At 34.6% G+C, this 19,866-nt stretch overlaps 1 protein-coding gene across 2 annotated transcripts in view; it reads left to right on the top strand.

The window, feature by feature from the left end:
• The window catches only part of CEP112 (centrosomal protein 112), a 495,213-nt gene that overhangs the window by 285,921 nt on the left and 189,426 nt on the right, over positions 1 to 19,866 (top strand). For both annotated transcript variants that reach the window (XM_036753261.1, XM_036753260.1), the window contains exon 21: positions 9,886 to 10,116. In XM_036753261.1, the coding sequence (XP_036609156.1) occupies positions 9,886 to 10,116 (231 nt within the window). The remainder of the gene's footprint in view (positions 1 to 9,885; positions 10,117 to 19,866) is intronic.

The following is a 19,866-nucleotide window of genomic DNA, read 5'->3' as shown; positions in this document are numbered from 1 at the left end:
AAATTTGTGAAACCAATCAATACATTGAAAATAATCTAACAATATATTCAGTGTTCCATACCTGTGAACCTCACACCTTTGCCAAATAGTGCATAGATATGTCTTCTCATATGTCTTCTTTGGATTCTAGCTTGTTCTTAATATTTTTAATATTTTGGTTCGTATTGTTTAGGTTATTGTTATTTCCATTTACAATGGAAATAAGTCATTGTTAATAATTTTCCTACTATTGCTTACTAATTTTGTATCCAGTCATGTTTTTCCATGCTTTTCTGTATTCATCATATTTATGATTTCTTAATGCACAGTAATATTCCATTATAGTCATGTATTGCAATTTGTTTAACCACTCCTCAATTGATAAGCATCTATCTTGTTTATAGTTCTTTGCTACCAGAAAAAGTACTGCTATAAATATTTTCTTGGTTGACTCCTAAGGCTCTGTCCTGTGCCCTCTTCTCTTCTACTTCTATACTGTTTCACCTGGTAATCTCATCAGCTCCCATGGATATAATTATTGTCTCTGTGTTGATAATTCTCCTATCTATTCATCCAAACCTAACTTCTCTTCTGATCTCCAGTCTTGCCCACCGGCATTGCATTTCCAGTTGCCCTTTCTAACTGGATGTACTCTAGACATCTTAAACTCATCTTTTCCTCCAAATCTACTGTCTAACTTTTCTCTTACTGTTACTATTAGTATTATCCCCCCAATCTCCCAGGCTCAAAATGTAGTTGTCATCCCCCATATCCAACCTGTTGCAAGTCCTATTGTTTCTCCCTTTGTAACATGTTTTGTGTGTGCCTCTTTCTCTCCTCTTTACATTGCCACCAACTTTGTATAGGCCCTCATCCCTAATGTCTGGACTATTACAGTAGCCTTCTGGTTGGTTTTCCCTGCCACAAGTCCTCCCTACTCCAGTCCATCCACCACTCAACTGTCAGATTTATCTTCCTAAAGCACAATCTAAATAGATCACCTGTCATTCAACAAATGCTAGTGGCTCCCTGTTACCTCCAGGGATCAAATATAAAATCCTGTTGGGCTTCAAAATCCTTTTATAGCCTAGCCCTTTCCTATCTTCCTAGTCTTCTTATACCTTACTTACCCAACCCCATGTACTTTGTGATCCAGTGACACTGACCTCTTTGTTGTTATCTGCACATGATACTCCATCTTCTGACACCAGGCATTTTTCCTGTCTGTCTTCTATCCCTGGAATTCTCTCCTCCACTACCACCTCCCCCTTCCCGCCCCCAACACGCACACACCCCTGCCTTCTGCTTTCCCAACATTCCTTTGAGGCTCAACTAAAGTCTTACCTTCTTTCCTAATCCTCCTTAATGCTAGTACCTTTCCTCAAATAATCATACCCAATTTCCTGTATTTATCTTGTTTATGCATAGTTGTTTACATGTTATGTAACTCTCCCATTAGACTGATCTTGAGAGAAGGGATTGGTTTTTTGCCTTTCTTTGCAATCTCTGGGCTTAGCACAGTGTCCAGCACATAGTAAGTAATTAATAAATGCTTGTTGACTTGACTTGGCATATAGGGAGTCTTTCTTTTTGTAAACAACCTACTTGGAATATATGCCTACCAGGAGACTCTCTAGGTAAGTGTATAGGTCTTTGAGCTGCTTTATTTACATAATTCCAAAGTGCTTCCCAGAATGGTTGTACTAATTCATAGTTCCATCAACAACATGTTAGTCTGCCTATGTTTCCACAACTACTATAAAAGTGACTATTCCAATATTTTGTCATCTTTGTCAATTTTCTGGGTGAAACCTCATGGTTGTTTTGATTTGCATTTTTTGTATAACAGTCTGGAGCATTCTTTCATATTGTTAAGTATTTGTAATTCTTCCTTTGAGAACTGTCTGCTGTAATAACAGTGCTACTTGCTGCTACTGTGACTGTGTAAGGCCAATAACACCAGCCCAGGATGGCTACTAGCACAGGTTCTTTGGTCTGCTTTTCTAAGGAAAGCAGCTTTAAGGGGTTTACAATTTCACTTTAATTAAACTTACATATATCATTCGCTTAGTTCAGGGGAAAAAGTCAGTACCCTGAACTTCAGAGAAAACACAAACAGAAATTATATAAACAGAACAAAATAAGACAAATGAGCAGACAGATTTCTAGCTGTCTGTCCAAGACATTACATACATAGTTACCAGAGAGAGAAGCACCAACATTTCGAAGCTGGGGGTCTCCTTAATGGCTACCCAGAGTCTTGTCTGGTCAAATCACATGGCACTCTTCCAGTGAGTGAGCCCCAAGCAAAGTGCTAATCAAAATGTTATATATATACTTCTTCAGTGTCAGAGGGCATCATAACCATGTGACTCAAACCCATGTGACCTAAGCCTTCCTGTGGCTTAAGCAGGCCATCAAAGACTCCCGATTCAATCAAAGACTCTTGATTGAAACAAAGGCAAGACTCAAAGGCACTTGATTGCCTTAGTGCTGAGAAGCACTCCAAAACAAAAGACAACAAAAAGTCCTACTTTACTTGCCATTGCATCTGTTCGTGTTTTTTGACCACTTTTCTACTGGGGAATTACTTTTGATCCCATATGTTTTGTTAGTTTTTATATCTCAGTTTCCAATCATTTATAAGATATATTTGATGCAAAGATTTTTTTCCCAGTTGACTTTTTCTCTTATCTTAGATGCATTAATTTTGCTTATGCAAAAGGTTTTCAGTTTTATAAAATCAAAATTGACTATTTTGTCTTTTATAATTGCCCCTATATTTTGGCTAAGAATGTATCTTCTACCCATAGCTGTGAAAGGTTTATGATCTGCTTCTCTTTTAATTTTTTTATTATATCATATTTAACATTCATTTCATGTAACTGTTTTTATACTTATTGTAAAATGTGATTTAAGATGTTGGTCTAAGCCTAGCCATACTGCTTTCTAGTTTTCCCAATAGTTTTTATCAAATAGAGAATCTTTCCTAGTAATATAAGTTTCAGGGTTTATTAAACGCTGGATTACTGAGTTCTGTTATTTCTGATTTTCCCTTCTCTAATGTGTTTCATTTATCTACTTCTCTAGTTTTAACCAATAATAAATGCTTTGATGATTGGTGCTTTATAATATAGTGTTGGTGGTTTAGGCATGATGACATATAACTGTGATCCCTGCTGCTGGAGAGGCTCTTGTTAGTATATCAATTGAATTTGGGAGTTCTGCGATGTAGTAGGGTGAAAGCCAGTCAGATATATGCACCAATCACATATATGGCCCCAATATGTTGAGCTCCCAGGAGCAGAGGACCACCAAGCTCCCTAGTGAAGTGCAAACCATCCCAAGTAGGAACAGGTTAAAGCTTCCCTGTTGGTCAGTATTGAAATCTGGCCCATAAGTGGCTACTTACAGGTAAGAGAGATATCTCATCTCAAAACAAAACAAAAATATGATTTGACATTTGAAGTGCTATTTCTCCTTTTCCTTCATTCCTATCTTTTTAAAAAGTTGCATGTGTCTATATGTGTGTACACACACATCCTATTTCAGTTCCATTCTGTCTTATGAATTTGTGTTTTATCAGGTGTTAATTATATTTCCTGTCTGCAGTTTATTTTTAGAAACAATAGTAATGTTTTGGATGTCAGTTTACTCATCTTTCCTTGTAATTTTATTATCTCTCCAAGTGACTTAACTGCTTGTGACCTAGGTTTTGAGCTGAATTTTCTTTTTCTTCTTTGGTGGTCTGTTTTCCCTTATATTCACCTATCACTCATTTCTGACTCTTCCTTATTTGATGTTGAATTTATGCCCAGGGCTGGACAGTACAACTTCCTCAGCCTTTTCATTTATTAAAGAATTTACTTTTAACTGCCCTCAGTCCCTGTCTCAAATGATTTCTGAAGGTACAGAACTAGGCCAAGATGTGTTCCAGGTCTTTTACCTTATGGCCTTGTGCAATCTGCACTCATTTTTAAAAAATCTGTGCTTGTGTTGAGTCAGTATCTGATGTTTTTTAAAGGCTTAAAGATGGAGAGGGCGGTGCGGGAAGATAGAGTACTATTCTGGACAGATGGTTCTGTTGCCCTATCATTCCCCAAACCAGGGGGATATAAGCTCTCCCACCATCCTTTAGGAAAGGTTCATTTATTCCTGTGCTTTATATGCTTTTAACAAAAATGAGTGTTATATTTTATCAAAACGTTTTTACAGGTACCTATTGATATAGTAGTAATTTTTCATTCTTTTTGTTATTAATGCAATAGATTATGATTATAGTTTTCCTTACATTGAACCAATCCTATATTGCTAGTATAACTCTTACCTGGTCAGAGTGAATAATTCTTTTAATATGTTGGTGTAGCCTTTTTGCTAATATTCCATTTAATTTTTTGAATCAGTGATCATAAGGCACATTTGCCTTTGATTTTCTTTTTCCATATTGTCTATGGCTTGCTAAGGTATCAAGACCAGAAAAAAGTTTAAATGGATTCCTCCATTTCCTATTTTTGCACCTCCTTTCCTATTTTTGCCAGCATTTTATATAAAATTATAATTATTTATTATTTGAATATTTGACAAAATTCACTTACATCATTCTGATCTTTTTTTTCTTTGAAAGTTCATTTGTGGCTTATTTATTATCTTTCTCTAATGTTGTATATTACTAAGTAAATGGCTTCTTATACTGCTAATCAATGTATTTTGTGTTTTTTAAATATCATTCCATTTCATCTAAGTTATGTTTTTGTTGGTATATATATAAATGGACAAAAAATTTCTGATAGTTTAGTACATCTTCAATTGTTAAAATTCTTTTTTCATCAGGCTGTTTTGTTAGTTTCCTTTTTTAATATTTTAATTTCCTCCAATTACACATAAAATAATTTTTAACATTTGTTGTTTTTTAAGTTTTGTGTTCCAAATTCTGTCTTTTCCTCTCTTCCTTTCCCCCACCCTGAGATGGAAATCTGATATAGATTATACAGATGGAATCATGTAAAACATTTCTATATTAGTCATTTTGTGCAAGAAGACTCAGACAAAAAGGAAAGAAGGGAGAGAGTGAGGGAGGGAGGGAAAATAATTTATATAAAATGCTGGCAAAAATAAGAAAGGAGGTACAAAAATAGGAAATGGAGGAATCCATTTAAACTTTTTTTCTGATAGGAATATGGTTTGATACCTTAGCCAGGCAGCGATAAAGTAGAAAAAGAAAATCAAAGGCAAATGTGCCTTATGATCATTGATTCAAAAAATTAAATGGAATATTAGCAAAGTGGCTACAACAGCATATTAAAAGGATTATTCACTCTGACCAGGTTAGGTGCTGTGCCAAGCTCAAGAAATATGTAAACTCTTCTCTATTTCTATTCAGTAATTATCAGAGATCTGTGCTTTTCTATCTCTGACTTTTCTAAAGTTCTATTCAATTCCTTAACTTCTTTCTAGTTTCTTGTTTTGTTTTGTCTATGTCTGAAAGTGTACATTGAAATTCCAACCATTAGATTTTTAATGGTTATTTTTTCCCTTCAATTTGATTAACTTTTTCTTTAAGTATTGAAATGCTATATCATTAGTGCATTTATATTAAGTATTGATATTGTTTTGTTTCTACGGTGAATTAAACATTTCTTTTTCCTACTTCTTTTTTTCCAGTGCATAAGAGAGAAACATTAAGCTTGTTTTTATTTATGATGTATCACATTTGTATGCTAAAATTTATCAAACTGCTTTATATATGGCCTTACTCTTATACACAGTACAGTGTTATGGCCCTCACAGACTTTGATCTTTAAAGCAAGAGGCTTTAAAGAATGATGATGCCTTTGAAAATACAGTATCTCAGATACTTTAGGATATAAAAGTACTTCATTTAGGAAACCCATCAGTAATTACTTCTACTGGCAGTCCATTTAAAAAGACATTAATATTTGAAATGGTTTTATTTTCAAAGAAAGATACTTAAAACAAAAAAGTAAGGTATAATCTGTTTAAAAATAATTCATAGTTTGTGCACCAAAATGTTTACTCCTCAAATGATTTCAATAAATTAACTTAATGACTTTCTGTATATTTATATTTATACATATATCTCAGATAATCTATAAAAGAAGGTTTAAAATTTTAAAACAAATGAAGTCTAAAAGTATCCCCTTCATAAAATATATTTAGCATTCTTCTTATATTAAAGGAATGTAGCAATATGTATGCTTCTTGTGTATTAGGAAAATACCAAAATCATACAAGACGATACTAACACAATGTGACTGTAAAATGTACAGATGATGTTCAAATAAAGAATTTAAACTTCATGTGAATGTTATGAATTTTCTGATTTGATCTGACAAAAAGAAGTAGTGTTCAAGTGAAATACAAAAGAGAAGAGAAGCATGCTTCATTGTCTTGAATTTGCGCTCATTTTTTTTCTTAAAGAATGATCTTACAGGGAATCAATTTCAGAGCTGAAAGGTCCCTTTGAGAGCATTTGTCTGAAATGATCTTGACTTCTTAAGAGAACTTGATCAGTTTGGAATCTTTTTAATATGAATCTCTTTAAGAACAGCCCAAACAGCAGAATTCTGTATAAGTGAAAAAAGCCTAAAACAGGGTTTGGACTTGGATCTACCCTTATTTGTTTTTAATGTCTATTTATACTGTTGCATCATATAAAATCATGATTGCTACCACTACTTTTTAAATTTCACCTGAAACAACAGTCAGTTTTACTTCTGCTCCTATTTTAACTCTGTATATTTATACTACAAATATATTTATTTAATAAAACAACTTATATTTGGCTTTTAAAATCCATTCTTCTATAGTCTTGCATTTTATTAGTGAATTTATCCCATTCATTTCACATTTGTTATTGTTAATTGTATATTTCCACCCATTTTGTCCTCTTTTCCTCTCATTCTCCACCTCACCTTGACAAAGAAGGTGATGAAAGAGAATTTGGTCATAATTTAAACAATTTTCCTGCTTCACTGCCTAAGCTTTTTGTACCTTTGCAGGAAAAGGCTGGACCTTATTTTGTCCTGAATTGTATTCTCTTTAGTTCTGTTGATGATTTCTCTCAGAATCAGGGACTGTGTTCTTCAAGGACCTCAGTGCTTGTTCAGTCCAAGGATCTTGAAAGTGTTTAATACATCCCTATCTGTCAGATCTAGAGTACAGTTTAACTGTTGACCCTTGTTTGGGTTTGGATTATACAACCATAGGCTTACCCTGGGTTGAAGTTCCACTAGACTCTTGCTGGCTCAGCCCCTTGTCAGCTAGCTAGAAGGTGTTTTGGGTTCACAGTGACAGAATTGCTAGTGCTCCCTTAGTCTTTCCTGCACTGGTTACTGTGTTCCAGGTCCCAGGCCAAACTAGGTGCTGAATATCAAAGTCACTCAGTAATTGCTCTCTCCTGTTTCTATGCCTTTCCAAATATATAACCCTGATCCATCAACTGTTCTTTGCCACTGTGCACCCATAGGTTAGCTACCTCCTAATACTGGGTCCCCCCTCAGTCCATACTGGTTCTGCAATCCACCTCAGAGTGATGAGTGGCAGAGCTGGCAATTCATTCCTGTTCCTCCTTTCTACAAAGTGTAAGGCTGGAATTAGGACTGCTTGTTGTACTAACACATAACCACAGGCCCCAATTCAGGCCAGGTACTGGAAGGTGCTGCAGGGTACCTTCCTAGCTAGAATGTCCACAGTGCCTGCAGACCTCTGTCAGTGGTGACCTAGGCTGGTAAAATAACTCACTGGGATTTTTCGCTAGATTTTCCTATGATCACAGTCCAGTGCTTATGCTTTCTAGGTTTCTGTCAGAATTATGGGGAGAACTAGGGTATAATGCTTCTTCCTCCTCCTACAGCCATCTTACTGGTCTCCTCAAGAATTTGGAGTAATGTTGATGAGGATGGGGATAAAAGAATAAGAGAAGAAAGCTGGTGATAATTTTCTTCTAAATGACTGAGTGATTCATATAGAGACAGCACAATATATAGAACTAATATTAGTTAGGAAATTATTATTGATGTGTAAAAATAATAATGATGATGACAAAACTCACAGTCTCCCAGGCTCTTGAGAGCAGAGACTATTTCACTTTTATCTTTTTATCACTAGCACCTACCACATTGCCTAGAACATAGTAGGCATTTAATGCTTATTCATTAGTTCATTAATTGATTAACCTGAAATCTCAATGATAAGTAGATCTCATGGAGAAATTCCCCCTATAAATGCAGACTGGTAGCTTTTTAGACCAGTTTTCAGCTTTCATCTCTTTCACTTAACTTCATCTCTTTAATTTTTAATTGTCCTTCAGTTTGTTGGTGGGGTGCCAAATTTCGCTTTCTATTTGAAAAAGCTCATTTGGTTAAATTCAGTATGTATGAACATGACTAATATGGAAATATGTTTTACGTGATTGCTATACATATATAACTTATATCAAATTGCCCACCATCTTAGGGAAGAAAGAGGGGAGAGATGGAGGGAGAAGAATTTGGAGCTCAAAATTTTATAAAATAATGAATGTTAAAAATTATCTTTCCATGTAATTGAAATGATAAAATACTGTTTAAAATTTTTACAAACGTTTTTAAAGAATTTATGATTTCTAAAGAAAAATTCTTTTAAAAATTCTTTTTTTGAAGAAAAAAATGAGAATAAAAACACTTAACTAAATAATGTTCACTTTAATTGCTATTGTTAGAAAGCCTAGAATAGTGACTTGTGTTGTTTTTTCCTAATAATTATATTGAAAAATCAACATATTAGTTTTTAGACATTTCATAAATAATATTTTTTCTTTACTGTAAAATTTGAGCCTCTACATTATGTTCTTCTTAGTTTAATTAGCCATAGTCAGTATCAGCTTAATATTATATAAGATTTGTACCCCTCTGTAAAATCATGTGCTGATTTAACAATGGTAGATTTTTCCTTGAAATCGGCCAACCTTTCCTCTCCATTTGCCGTGCTATATTGATATTCTTTATACTTGAGTTTAGAAACAAGTAAATCATCATGTTAAAACAAGAGGAATAGACGGGACTGTTTTGCTGTACTTTATTTTTATGGAAATATTCATCCCTAAATGTCTAGAATAGAGAAACAAATGGATAGAAATAATATTAGGCACATCTGTGAGGCCATCTCCACCAGAAAATGGAAGGCAGAGTCATCAGTTTCAAACCATTTTAGCACAACAGTAAAACCAATTGCAAGGCTACATTATCTGCAGAGGCAGGCATGAAATGGATTACTCCACTATCCTTGTACAACAGATCAGTAGATCTCTTCTGTTTGTTTGAGACAAGATGCCCTATAGTGCTTGTCGATTCTAATCTAGTAGATTCAACTGGAAGTGTCTACAATTCAGAAATTTCATGTGGAAATGATTGGATTCTTTAAGATACAAAATAACAAAATGGAGTATTTTAATTCTAAATTAAATCATGTATTCCTTGTTATAGTTATGGTGACGAGAATAAGGGCTTTTATCATTTTATTCTATAGTTCCTAATCTCCTAAATTAATCCTAATCTTGATATTTCAAGTTTTCATTATTGCTATCTAGCATCTTGCCCTGGTTCCTGCATGGAAAAATTGTAATTTATTCCATGTCTGTTGAAAGAACATCATGCCTAATCTCATGATCACTCTGCTGATTCCTTCAGGAAGTTTTGGCAGGGTGTTGCCATCCAAAATGGAAGAAATAAATTAGTGTAGTAATATGAATAATTGGGAGATTTCCTTAAGACTTAGCATATATTGCTAAGAGGTATAGGTGGAAAGAAGGAAAATGAGACATCGTTTCCATTTATCTTGATAATACTTAAGAAAGAATTTTTTCAGAAATACAATTTCTAATAAGAGTCCTTTCCTTTAAAAAAATAGATTATCTCTGATATGGAAGCTCAAGTTCACAAATTGAGAGAAGAGTTGATTCAAGTAAACTCTCAACGGAAACAGCAGCTTGTAGAGCTAGGACTTCTTCGGGAAGAGGAAAAACAACGAACAGCCAGAGACCATGAGACTATTGTGAATAAATTGAAGGCTGACTCAGAAAAGATGAAGTTAGAATTGAAAATGACGCATGCAGCTGAAACAGAGTTAACGTTGGAAAAGGTAAGCTATCCAAGTGAACTTGATGTATAGATCTGTTGTATAAGAAGTCATAACTGGAAACCTCAGAGATAATATAAACTATTAACCTTTTCTCCCTTAAGAGATTCTCAATTTGTAATTTATGAAGTAATTATGAACTAGAATTAAATTTCTTTTTACTATAATATACTTTCATATTGAGCAAATTGAGTACTTTGCCATATTTTCAAGCTCTGCTAAGGTAATAATAGCTAGCAATCATATAGAACTTTAAGGTTTATAAAGCACTTTACAAACATTATCTACTTTGATCCTCACAATAACCCTAGAGATAGGTGCTATCATTGCCCTCATTTGTAAAAATGAGGAAATTAAGGCAAATAAACGTTAAGTGACTTGCCCAGAATCATTCAGCTAAGTGCCTGAGGCCAGGTTTGCACTCAGGCCTTCCTAACTCCCAAGTGCAGTATTCTATCCACTGCACTACATAGTTGCCTACAGGAGCCTTCTGCTTGGTATTCACCCAGATCGGGTGAGAGCAGGTTTTTTCCATGTGCTCTGATTTATGCCTTATGCCCCTACTTGGAGTTATTACAGGAAAACCTCCTTAAACAAAGTTTAGGTTTGACTTGTATAGGGTTTTCCCCAAAGGGATTGAATCTCATTTAGAAAAGTCTATAAAAGTTACTTTTATGTACAAAATAGTAAATAAAAGATGTAGAATAGCTATGTATTTTCTCTACCACCAAGAAAATATACTCATAAGTGTTTATTGACAAATACTTAAAACATGAACCAGTAACCCTTCACTCCAATTATTTTTGTCTGGGTGGTTAATAAATAAAATATGAACCACTTTGTAGGACAACCAATTATTTCACTTTCACCTTAGGCCTGTATTGTTCACGTAACTCACTAAAGATCAGTATCTTCTGGCAAACATGCAAGGCTCATCCTGGTGTCAGTGGACATCTACTCTGAGAAGAATATAGCTACAGGAAACATCTATTGCTGCCAACACTCAGACCTCCCAATGGCTCTGGACATTTTCAGCTCACAAGGTAGTCACTAAGTCTGGAAACATTCATCTCAGGAGTGCTATTCAGTCACCTTTTCTCAGATAAAGAAATATAAAGCAGAAGAGGAAGCTAGGGACTTGAGATTCAATCCAAGGGTTATCAGGACACACACACTTTTCCTACAAGATCTGTGCTACTATAATTGTTGCTACTGGGGAAGGGAAAAGAAAAAAGAGACCTCCACAATTTGTTGGAAGTTCAAGGAAGAGCTAGTAGGGTCTGACACATTTGAATTAAGAAAGTGAGAGAAAGCAGAAGTTGTTTCTCTTTTTAAATTTGCTGATTGGGTGGCAGCTTCTATCTACCTAACATGGCTCCCTCCCACCTTAAACAGGGACCAAGGTGCCAACTAGAACCTTCTAACTACATATGCCCATTATCAAGGTGACAGAGCACAAATATCAACATAAGTGACCTGAACTCAGGGCCCACAAGAAGGAAAGACACATTCAGCTCCGTCACCCCAGGTAGAAACAATTGTCATTGTTTAGCTTCCATAAGGTACACAGTACCATTTAGGCATTACTTTGTGGGGATTAAAAACTACTTTTCCAAATTCAATTTCCAGATATCTTAACCTCCTGGATCATAAATATAAACTTGGTATAAACTGGTATATGTGCGTGTGTGCATAACTGAAATGTACTTGTTATAAAATCACTTTAAGCCACTGGAGAGGACCCTCTGCACCAGGCTTTTTTAATTCTATCTTATCTTTGTTACCAATGCTATTATATCTCTATTACTAGAAACTGGGAGCCTTTAAATTGCTCTTTCTAGGTTAATTCCCCTCTGATTCAAACCGGTTCAACCCCAAAATCAAGAGAATTTTTTTCCTTTTCAATTTTATGAGCAGTTTTTACATTATATTTATTTCCAAATAGATGGTTCCCTTTTCCACTCCCCAGACAGCCATCTCTTTTAACAAAGAATAAAAAGGAAAAAAATAGTCTAGCAAAACTAATTGTAATATCAACCAAGTCTGGCAGAATATGCATTGTTCTACCCTAGTAGTCTTCTATCACTGTTATGAAGGGAAGGAGGTGAATTTTCTCCTTTCTTTGGGACCAAATTTTATTATTATTATGATTACTACACAGTATTTAGTGTCAGAGTTTTTACTGTGGTTCCTCACTGGTCGCTTCTTGAAATCCATTATGCCAACTGCCTCCCAGGTTTGTTTTCTTCGTTTTTTGCAGGTAACCTCACTAATGCCATATTCTATCTGTCTTTCATGATTTCTACATTTTACCACTTAAGCTAACTACCTACATTCCTGGACTTTCTTGTGTTTTCTGTCACTAGCAATATCCCCACTTGCTAACCCTAGATATGACTGGTCTCCATGTCCCTGTTATTCTGGATCTGGCCCCTTTTTATCACCAACTAAAGTTTGGTTATGACAGCCTTTTTGGTTTATTAACATGGAGTAGAAGTAGCAGATTAGCTAGATAACAGACATAAGAAGTAACACTCTATATCCATATAATGAGGAAGAAAATTGAAAAACTATAAAACTAGTCACAGAAATTTGAAACTAGTTAATATGGAGGCAACTAATATTAAACACTCAATAACATCTAAAGACTTCACTCCATTATCACGTTTATCATAATGTGTTTATATGGTATTTATCATGATGATCCTCTATCAAAAAAAGGTTTAATTGTATTTAAATTTAATTGTATTTAAAATACTCTACTTAACAAGATTCTACTTAAATATTTAATGATCATTCATCTACTTTAATAATCTCTGTATAATAAAATGTGTAGCAGCTAGGTGGCAGAGTGGATAGGGTACTTGGCCTGAAGTCCAGAAGACTTCTGAGATCATGAAGAGTCAGACATGACTGAAATGACTGAACAGCAACTACAACAAATACACTTTAAAGTTTTTTGAATTCCATAATAAGTAAAATTTCCATAGAAATGATTTAAATGTTTTAATGTCTTAATTATCTGCTAAACTGACATTATAGAATATTCCTTGCTTATACCAGATAAATTAAGCTTCAGTGTTTAATAGATGTGAGGAAAGGCTTTGCCATTTAATAAGGATTATAGTATCCATAAATGGAAGGAAACTTAGAGGTCATCCAGTCTACCCCCTTCATTTTTCATATGAGGAAACTATTGTCCTGAGATAGGAAGCCAATTCATTCATTCAGTAATTTGATCAGTAATCATTTATTGAGAATTTCATTTAGACAAGGCACTGTGCTAGGTACTGAGGGGAATGCAAAAATGAATAAAACATAATACCTACCCCCTAAGGCATGGGTAAAAAAATAATTTAGAGGATAAATTAAATTCGTCCCTAATTTTGCTGAAACAAATTTATTCTATAAAGTAAGATAAACCTATATTAAAATATAAATGTCTATCCAGATGGCACAGTACTAGACGTGGAGTCAGGAAGACCTAAATTCAAATCCTTCCCCAGACAATTATTATCTCTTTGACCCTGGGTAAGTCACTTAAGCTCTATTTGTCTCAGCTTCCTCATCTGTAAAATGGGGATAGGAAGATCTGTAGTGAGGATCAAATGAGATAATGTATGTAAAGCATGTTTGCAAACTTAAAAAACATTATATAAATGCTGTTATCATTTGAGTACTACAATGGACTTCATCTTCTATAAGTTCCAATCCAGTGTCTCATTGTGGTATGGCAGTGACCCTGGCTTCTCAAAAAATACTTCAGCAGAGGATAAGCTCTAACTGGTGGTTCTCCCAGTATGATAAGGCTTGTAATATATGTCTGTGGTCCAAAATCCAGCATAGCTAGGTTTACAGAAGTTTATAAAAAGATGTGCCCCTGGTTAATGAAATATTTTTGACCATAGGAAGGAAGGGAATAAGCATGTATATAGCATCTACCAAATGCCAGGCACTGTGATAAGCACTTTACAAATATTATTTCATTTGATCCTCACAATAGCCCTGGGAGGTAGGTGCTATTATTATCATCCCAGTTTTACAGTTTAGGAAACCAAGGCAAACAATGGTTAAGTTACCTTCCCAAAGTCACACAGCTAGTAAGTGTCTGATGCCATATTTGAACTCCGGTCTTCTGACTCCAGGCTGAGCTCTCTATCTACTGCACCATGTAGCTTTCTTAGTAATACCAAAATCATACAATACCTAAACCAGGGCTGTCCAATCTTTTTATTGAAACAATAGACAAAATATTTTGATTTGCCATTTTAGTGAGAGCTCTGTGGTAGCTCGGCTTCATTTACTAAAGCATTTATATAAATTTCTATGCTTGTAGGCAGGCCGCGTAACACATTTTAGACAGCCCTGACCTAAACCATCTTTGCTCCTTGATTATCTCTTTGCCAATTAAACTCTCAGAAACTGGGCTATAGAGAATTTTTCATCTCCAGACCTTCCAGCTTTGGCTCCTGCTGTCCTCATTGTTGAGTCTTTCTTATGGTATTCTATTTCAGGCCAGACCAACCCCTCTCCACAACTTACTTTAGCCCCAGCCTTCTCATTAACAGTTGCCTTCATGAAAACAAAATCTGGCAATTTTCTGTATATGAAAAAAAATCTAAAAAATAATACATACAGAACAAATATGAGAAGCTTGAATAAAATCTACTATACATCAGATGATTCAGAAGAAAAGAAGGAATTGTAATTACAGTATTACAAACAATTACTATTTACTAAGTACCCATTATGTGTCAGGCATTATACTAGATTTTGGACATAAAAGTATAAAGAATGAAATAATCCTATTTCCAATGAGCTCACATTCTAATCAAAGAGACAAGTACATCAAAAATATTTGTATAGCATATATATGTAGCTAATTAACATATGTGTATTATTGTATGTGTTATATATATTCATACACTCACAAAGTAGTTAAATACAGTGTACTTTGGGAGTATCAAGAAGGACTTCATGCTGAAGGTAGTGTCTGAGCTGCATCTTGAAAGACTAGAGAGACTGAGGTAGATGCAAAGAGGAAGTACATTCTCCATATGAAATACAGCCAATGCAAAAGCACAGGAGACAGCAGATGAATATTGCAGCCAGAGAGGAATGCAGAGGACCCTTTGGCTGGAGTGCAGAGAGCTAGAGGTAGGGGGGAATAGCTCACTAGATACAAAGATACAAAGACAGGTTATTATGTAGGGTTATTTATTTTATTTTATTTATTTTTATTTTATTAGAAAAGCAGAAATAAATATTTACAATTTAGAGATAAACAGGGAAATCATGTTTAAATGTTCCAAGGACAATGGAAATATGAGTACTGCATATATAAAAATATATCTGCATCAAACAGCATAGCATCTAAATTCATGAGGATTCTGAATTACAAAAAGATACAAATAATGGAACAGTAATTTTAAAAGATTTTTATGTTCCTTTCTCAGAACTATATAAATCTAGCAGTAAGTTAAGCAAAAAGGAAAATATAGCTGAAAAATCTGTTGGAAGAGTTAGATCTGAAAAAAAAACTTTAGAAATTTTCCAAAAGGGAATATTAAAAGAACATATTTATAAAGAATATATCTTTAATATCCATTTTTAGTGGAACCAGTTAAAAGATAAATAAGATCTTATTTATCCAATATAAACTAAAAATTGAAGGAGTATTTTATATTATTTGAGTATTAAAAGCACTACTGAGCTTAGCATGAAAAGACCTGGAGTCAGTACTAGGCTTTGCCATTTAGTGGCTGTGTTATCTTGCACAAGTCACTTAACCTCAGTGAGCCTCAGTTTCTTGAGTAGAATAGTGGGAAAAGAATGGGACTTGGAATCAGGAAGATGTAGGTTTAGAAACCACCTCCAAAACTGACCATCTTAGTGACCCTAAGCAAATCCTTTGACCTCCCTAAGCTTCAGGTTCCTCATCTTCGCATGGGGATACCTTTCCTTGAACCATAAAGCGCTATGAATGTGTTTATTATCATCCGTTGTTTGTATTGGAAGTCTCTTTTAAACTCAAATATTTTATATTCTTCTAAAAATATTTTATTTCATTTAGTTAGCCATGTTGTTGTTATATATTTTATTGAATGTTGTAAGTTATATCCAACTAGATGCCGTTTATTAGATGAATCATAGAAAATTACTAAGTGAGCCATGCGTATATACTATCTTCATTCAGAGCACACTGATTTTAATTTCAGCAATGGGTGACCTATTTTACAGGATGTATGACTGTACTTATGACAAAACTACTGGTTAACTAGGTGTAAAATACTATATGAAGCTTACAAATATCGTAGATTTTACCACATATTACCAAAAATAAGGAAATGCCATATTTCTACATGTATGCAGATGTGAATTTTGGCTAACTTACTTGTTTGCAAAGTATTTTCTTGGCAAGAAAAGTGGACATTCAATTTCAAACCATGCCTTTAACAGATGAGCAAAATTTGTAAAAATATTCTCAGGAAGCAACCTTGGATAGTTGAAAATACCTCATAAAACAACATTATCTTTGTACTATAAATGTGGAAATATACACCTATATAGCTTATGCTGTTGTTTATTGGGGGTTCTTTTACACTAAATTTTTAGTGATATGTTAAGAATTTTATATTTTATATTGTTATTTTATATTATATATATGTATATACATATGTATACATATATACATATATATATACACATATGTATACGTATATACACACACATATATATATATATATATTATAGTTGTTTCTGATGACCCTGGGTGCCCCTCATTTCTCTATGCTGGGTCCTCTTCTCTCTTTACACTATTTTGTTTGATCTTATCAGCTGTCATGGATTTAAGTATCATCTCTATGCAAAAGATTCTCAGTTCTCTTTATCTAACCCTAACATCTCTCCTGACCATAACTCCTCCATCTCCAGCTGCCTATTGGGCATCTCAAACTGGATGTGCTGTAGACATAATTAACTCAACATTTCCAAAATGACATTGATTGTCTTTTCCCCTCAAGCCTTTCCCTCTTCCCAACTTCCCTACTATGGTAAAAGCTGTCACCATCCTTCCAGTCACCCAGGCTCACAATTCAGATATCTTCCTGGACTCCCATCATTGTCCCTCCTCCTATATCCAATCAATTGACAAGTCCTGTTAATTCTTTTTTTTTCTCTTTTTTCCAAAATCATTATTTATTTATTTAATATTTTTAGTTTTCAGCATTGATTTCCACAAGAGTTTAAATTACAAATTTTCTCCCCATTTCTACCCTCCTGTCACTCCAAGATGGCATATATTCTGATTGCCCCATTCCCCAGTCAGCCTTCCCTTCCATCACCCCACTTCCTCCATCCCCTTTTCCCTTACTTTCTTTTAGGGTAAGATAGATTTCTATGCCCCATTGCCTGTATATCTTATTTCCTAGTTGCATGTAAAAACTTTTCTTTTTGAACATCTGCTTTTAAAACTTTGAGTTCCAAATTCTCTCCCCTCTTCCCTCCCCATCCACCCTCCCTAAGAAGGCAAGCAATTCAACATAGATCACACGTATATCATTATGTAAAACCCTTCCACAATACTCATGTTGTGAAAGACTAATTATATTTTGCTCCTTCCTATCTTATCCCCCTTTATTCAGTTTTCTCCCTTGATCCTGTCCCTTTTCAAAAGCATTTGCTTTTGATTATCTGCTCCCCTGCTCTGCCCTCCCTTCTGTCGTATCCCCCTTTTTATCTCCTTCCTCCTCCTTTCCTGTGGGGTAAGATACCCAATTGAGTGTGTATGTTATTCCTTCCTCAGGTCAAATCCAATGAGAGCAAGATTTGCTCATTCGCTCTCACCTGCCCCCTCTTCCCTCCCAACAGAACTGATTTTTCTTGCCACTTTTATGTGAGATAATTTACCCCATTCTATCTCTCCCTTTCTCCTTCTCTCAATATATTCCTCTCTCATCCCTTAATTTGATTTTATATTTTTAGATATCATTCCCTTCACATTCAATTTACCCTGTGCCCTCTGAGCTATATATCTATGAGCTCCTTGAGAGCAGGGACTATTTTTTACCTCTCTTTGTATTTCCAGTACTTGGTACAGTGCCTGGCACATAATAGATTTTTAATAAATGCTTGTTGACTTGATGTATAAATTTGTATTAGTTTTCTATATATCTTAAACACAAAGCCCTTATCAGAGATTTGATACAAAGATTTTTACCCAGTTTACTGCTTCCTTTTTTGTCCTAGATTCATTAATTTTATGTAAAAGTTTTTTAATTTTATGTAATCAAAATTATCTGTCTTGTCTTTTGTAATTGCCATTATCCCTAGTATGTTTAAGAATTCATTCACTACCCAAAGCTATGGAAGGTTTATTATCTGCTTCTCTTTTAATTTTTTAACAGTATATGATCTTTGCTATCCTAGCTTGACATATTTTTACTGAGTATTGTAGTTCTTTTTTCAGTTATCATTAGTGTGTTTACTCAGCTTGTGACTGCATATTCAATTCTAAGGAAGCTTGGTTACAATTTAAGAAAGGATTTTCATTTTATATTCTTCATATGAATTATGAAATAAAGATGAGATATAGAGTCAGACCTATGCTCTCTCCACACCAATATTTGTTCACTGACACTGAATTAGAAGACAGTTTGTCAGAGGTCAGTTTGTTTTTTGGGCTATGTCAGTTTCCAGAATGTTACAGATATTGCCCCTACCTACTCCTATTTTCCCTTTTGTCGTTAAGTATTTACAAAGCACACATGATGTATATCTCACAATAACAGTAGCTATTATGAGGATATGTCTCAGGAAGTTTGCAGTTAAATTTGGGAGAAAAAACTAACACATATGAATAATGTAGACTAAAAATAGCATTTGTTGTTGTTCAGTTGTTTCAGTCATGTCCAGCTCTTCATGACCCCATTTGGGGTTTTCTTGGCAAACATACTGGAGTGGTTTGCCATTTCTTCAGCTCATTTTACAGATGAGGAAAGTGAGGCAAAAAGGATTAAATGACTTGCCTAGGGTCCAATAGCTAGTAAGTGTCTGAAGCCAGATTTGAACTCAGGACGATGAGTCTTCCTGGCTTGGACTTAGCACTCTTTCCACTGTGCCACCTAGCTGCCCTGAGAATAGCATGTATATAATAGCACAGTATGTGATCAAATTCTGGCTTGTGGAGTATAAACTAATTACTGGGAATTCTGAAAAAGTATAAAGTAAGCGAGATTGATCAGAATGAGTTTTCTACTTGAGATTTTTTGTATCTTGCCAGAAAAATGCATTGCTACTGCACTGTAATTCAATCTGAACTCTACACTGGATCCTAAACCCTACCAAAGATCCTCCAGTGTCTCTGGAACTCAGGAACTAATGTAAAAATATGTGACATTATTTTAGATCTAGTAAAAATATATTAAAATATAATGTTCATATTCAACAAATATCTGAGTGCCTCCCTTGTTAGGCACTAGAAATAGTATAATTTTACTGTCTATAGACTGAGTCAAAATAAGGCACATTTATTTTAAATCATCTGGAAAGTGGGCTGAAACAACAAAATAATTTTGTAATGTGGCGGTTCCATAATAGGACAATGAGAAGATTCCATTGTAGTGGTCCATTTGAAAATCTCTTACTAGTTTTAAAATGCTACAGCAATGGGGCAGAGTCCTATAGCATTTCTATGTTCAGGTAACCTAGGATTTCCAAAGGCTCTGATAGTCGAACCCAAGCTCCCACTGTGTT

The sequence above is a fragment of the Trichosurus vulpecula genome, chromosome 4 (assembly GCF_011100635.1).
Source record: "Trichosurus vulpecula isolate mTriVul1 chromosome 4, mTriVul1.pri, whole genome shotgun sequence".
In the NCBI taxonomy this organism is placed as follows: Eukaryota; Metazoa; Chordata; class Mammalia; order Diprotodontia; family Phalangeridae; genus Trichosurus; species Trichosurus vulpecula.
The sequence above is the reverse complement of the archived record's forward strand: the minus strand, read 5'-3'. Positions and strand labels throughout refer to the sequence as shown.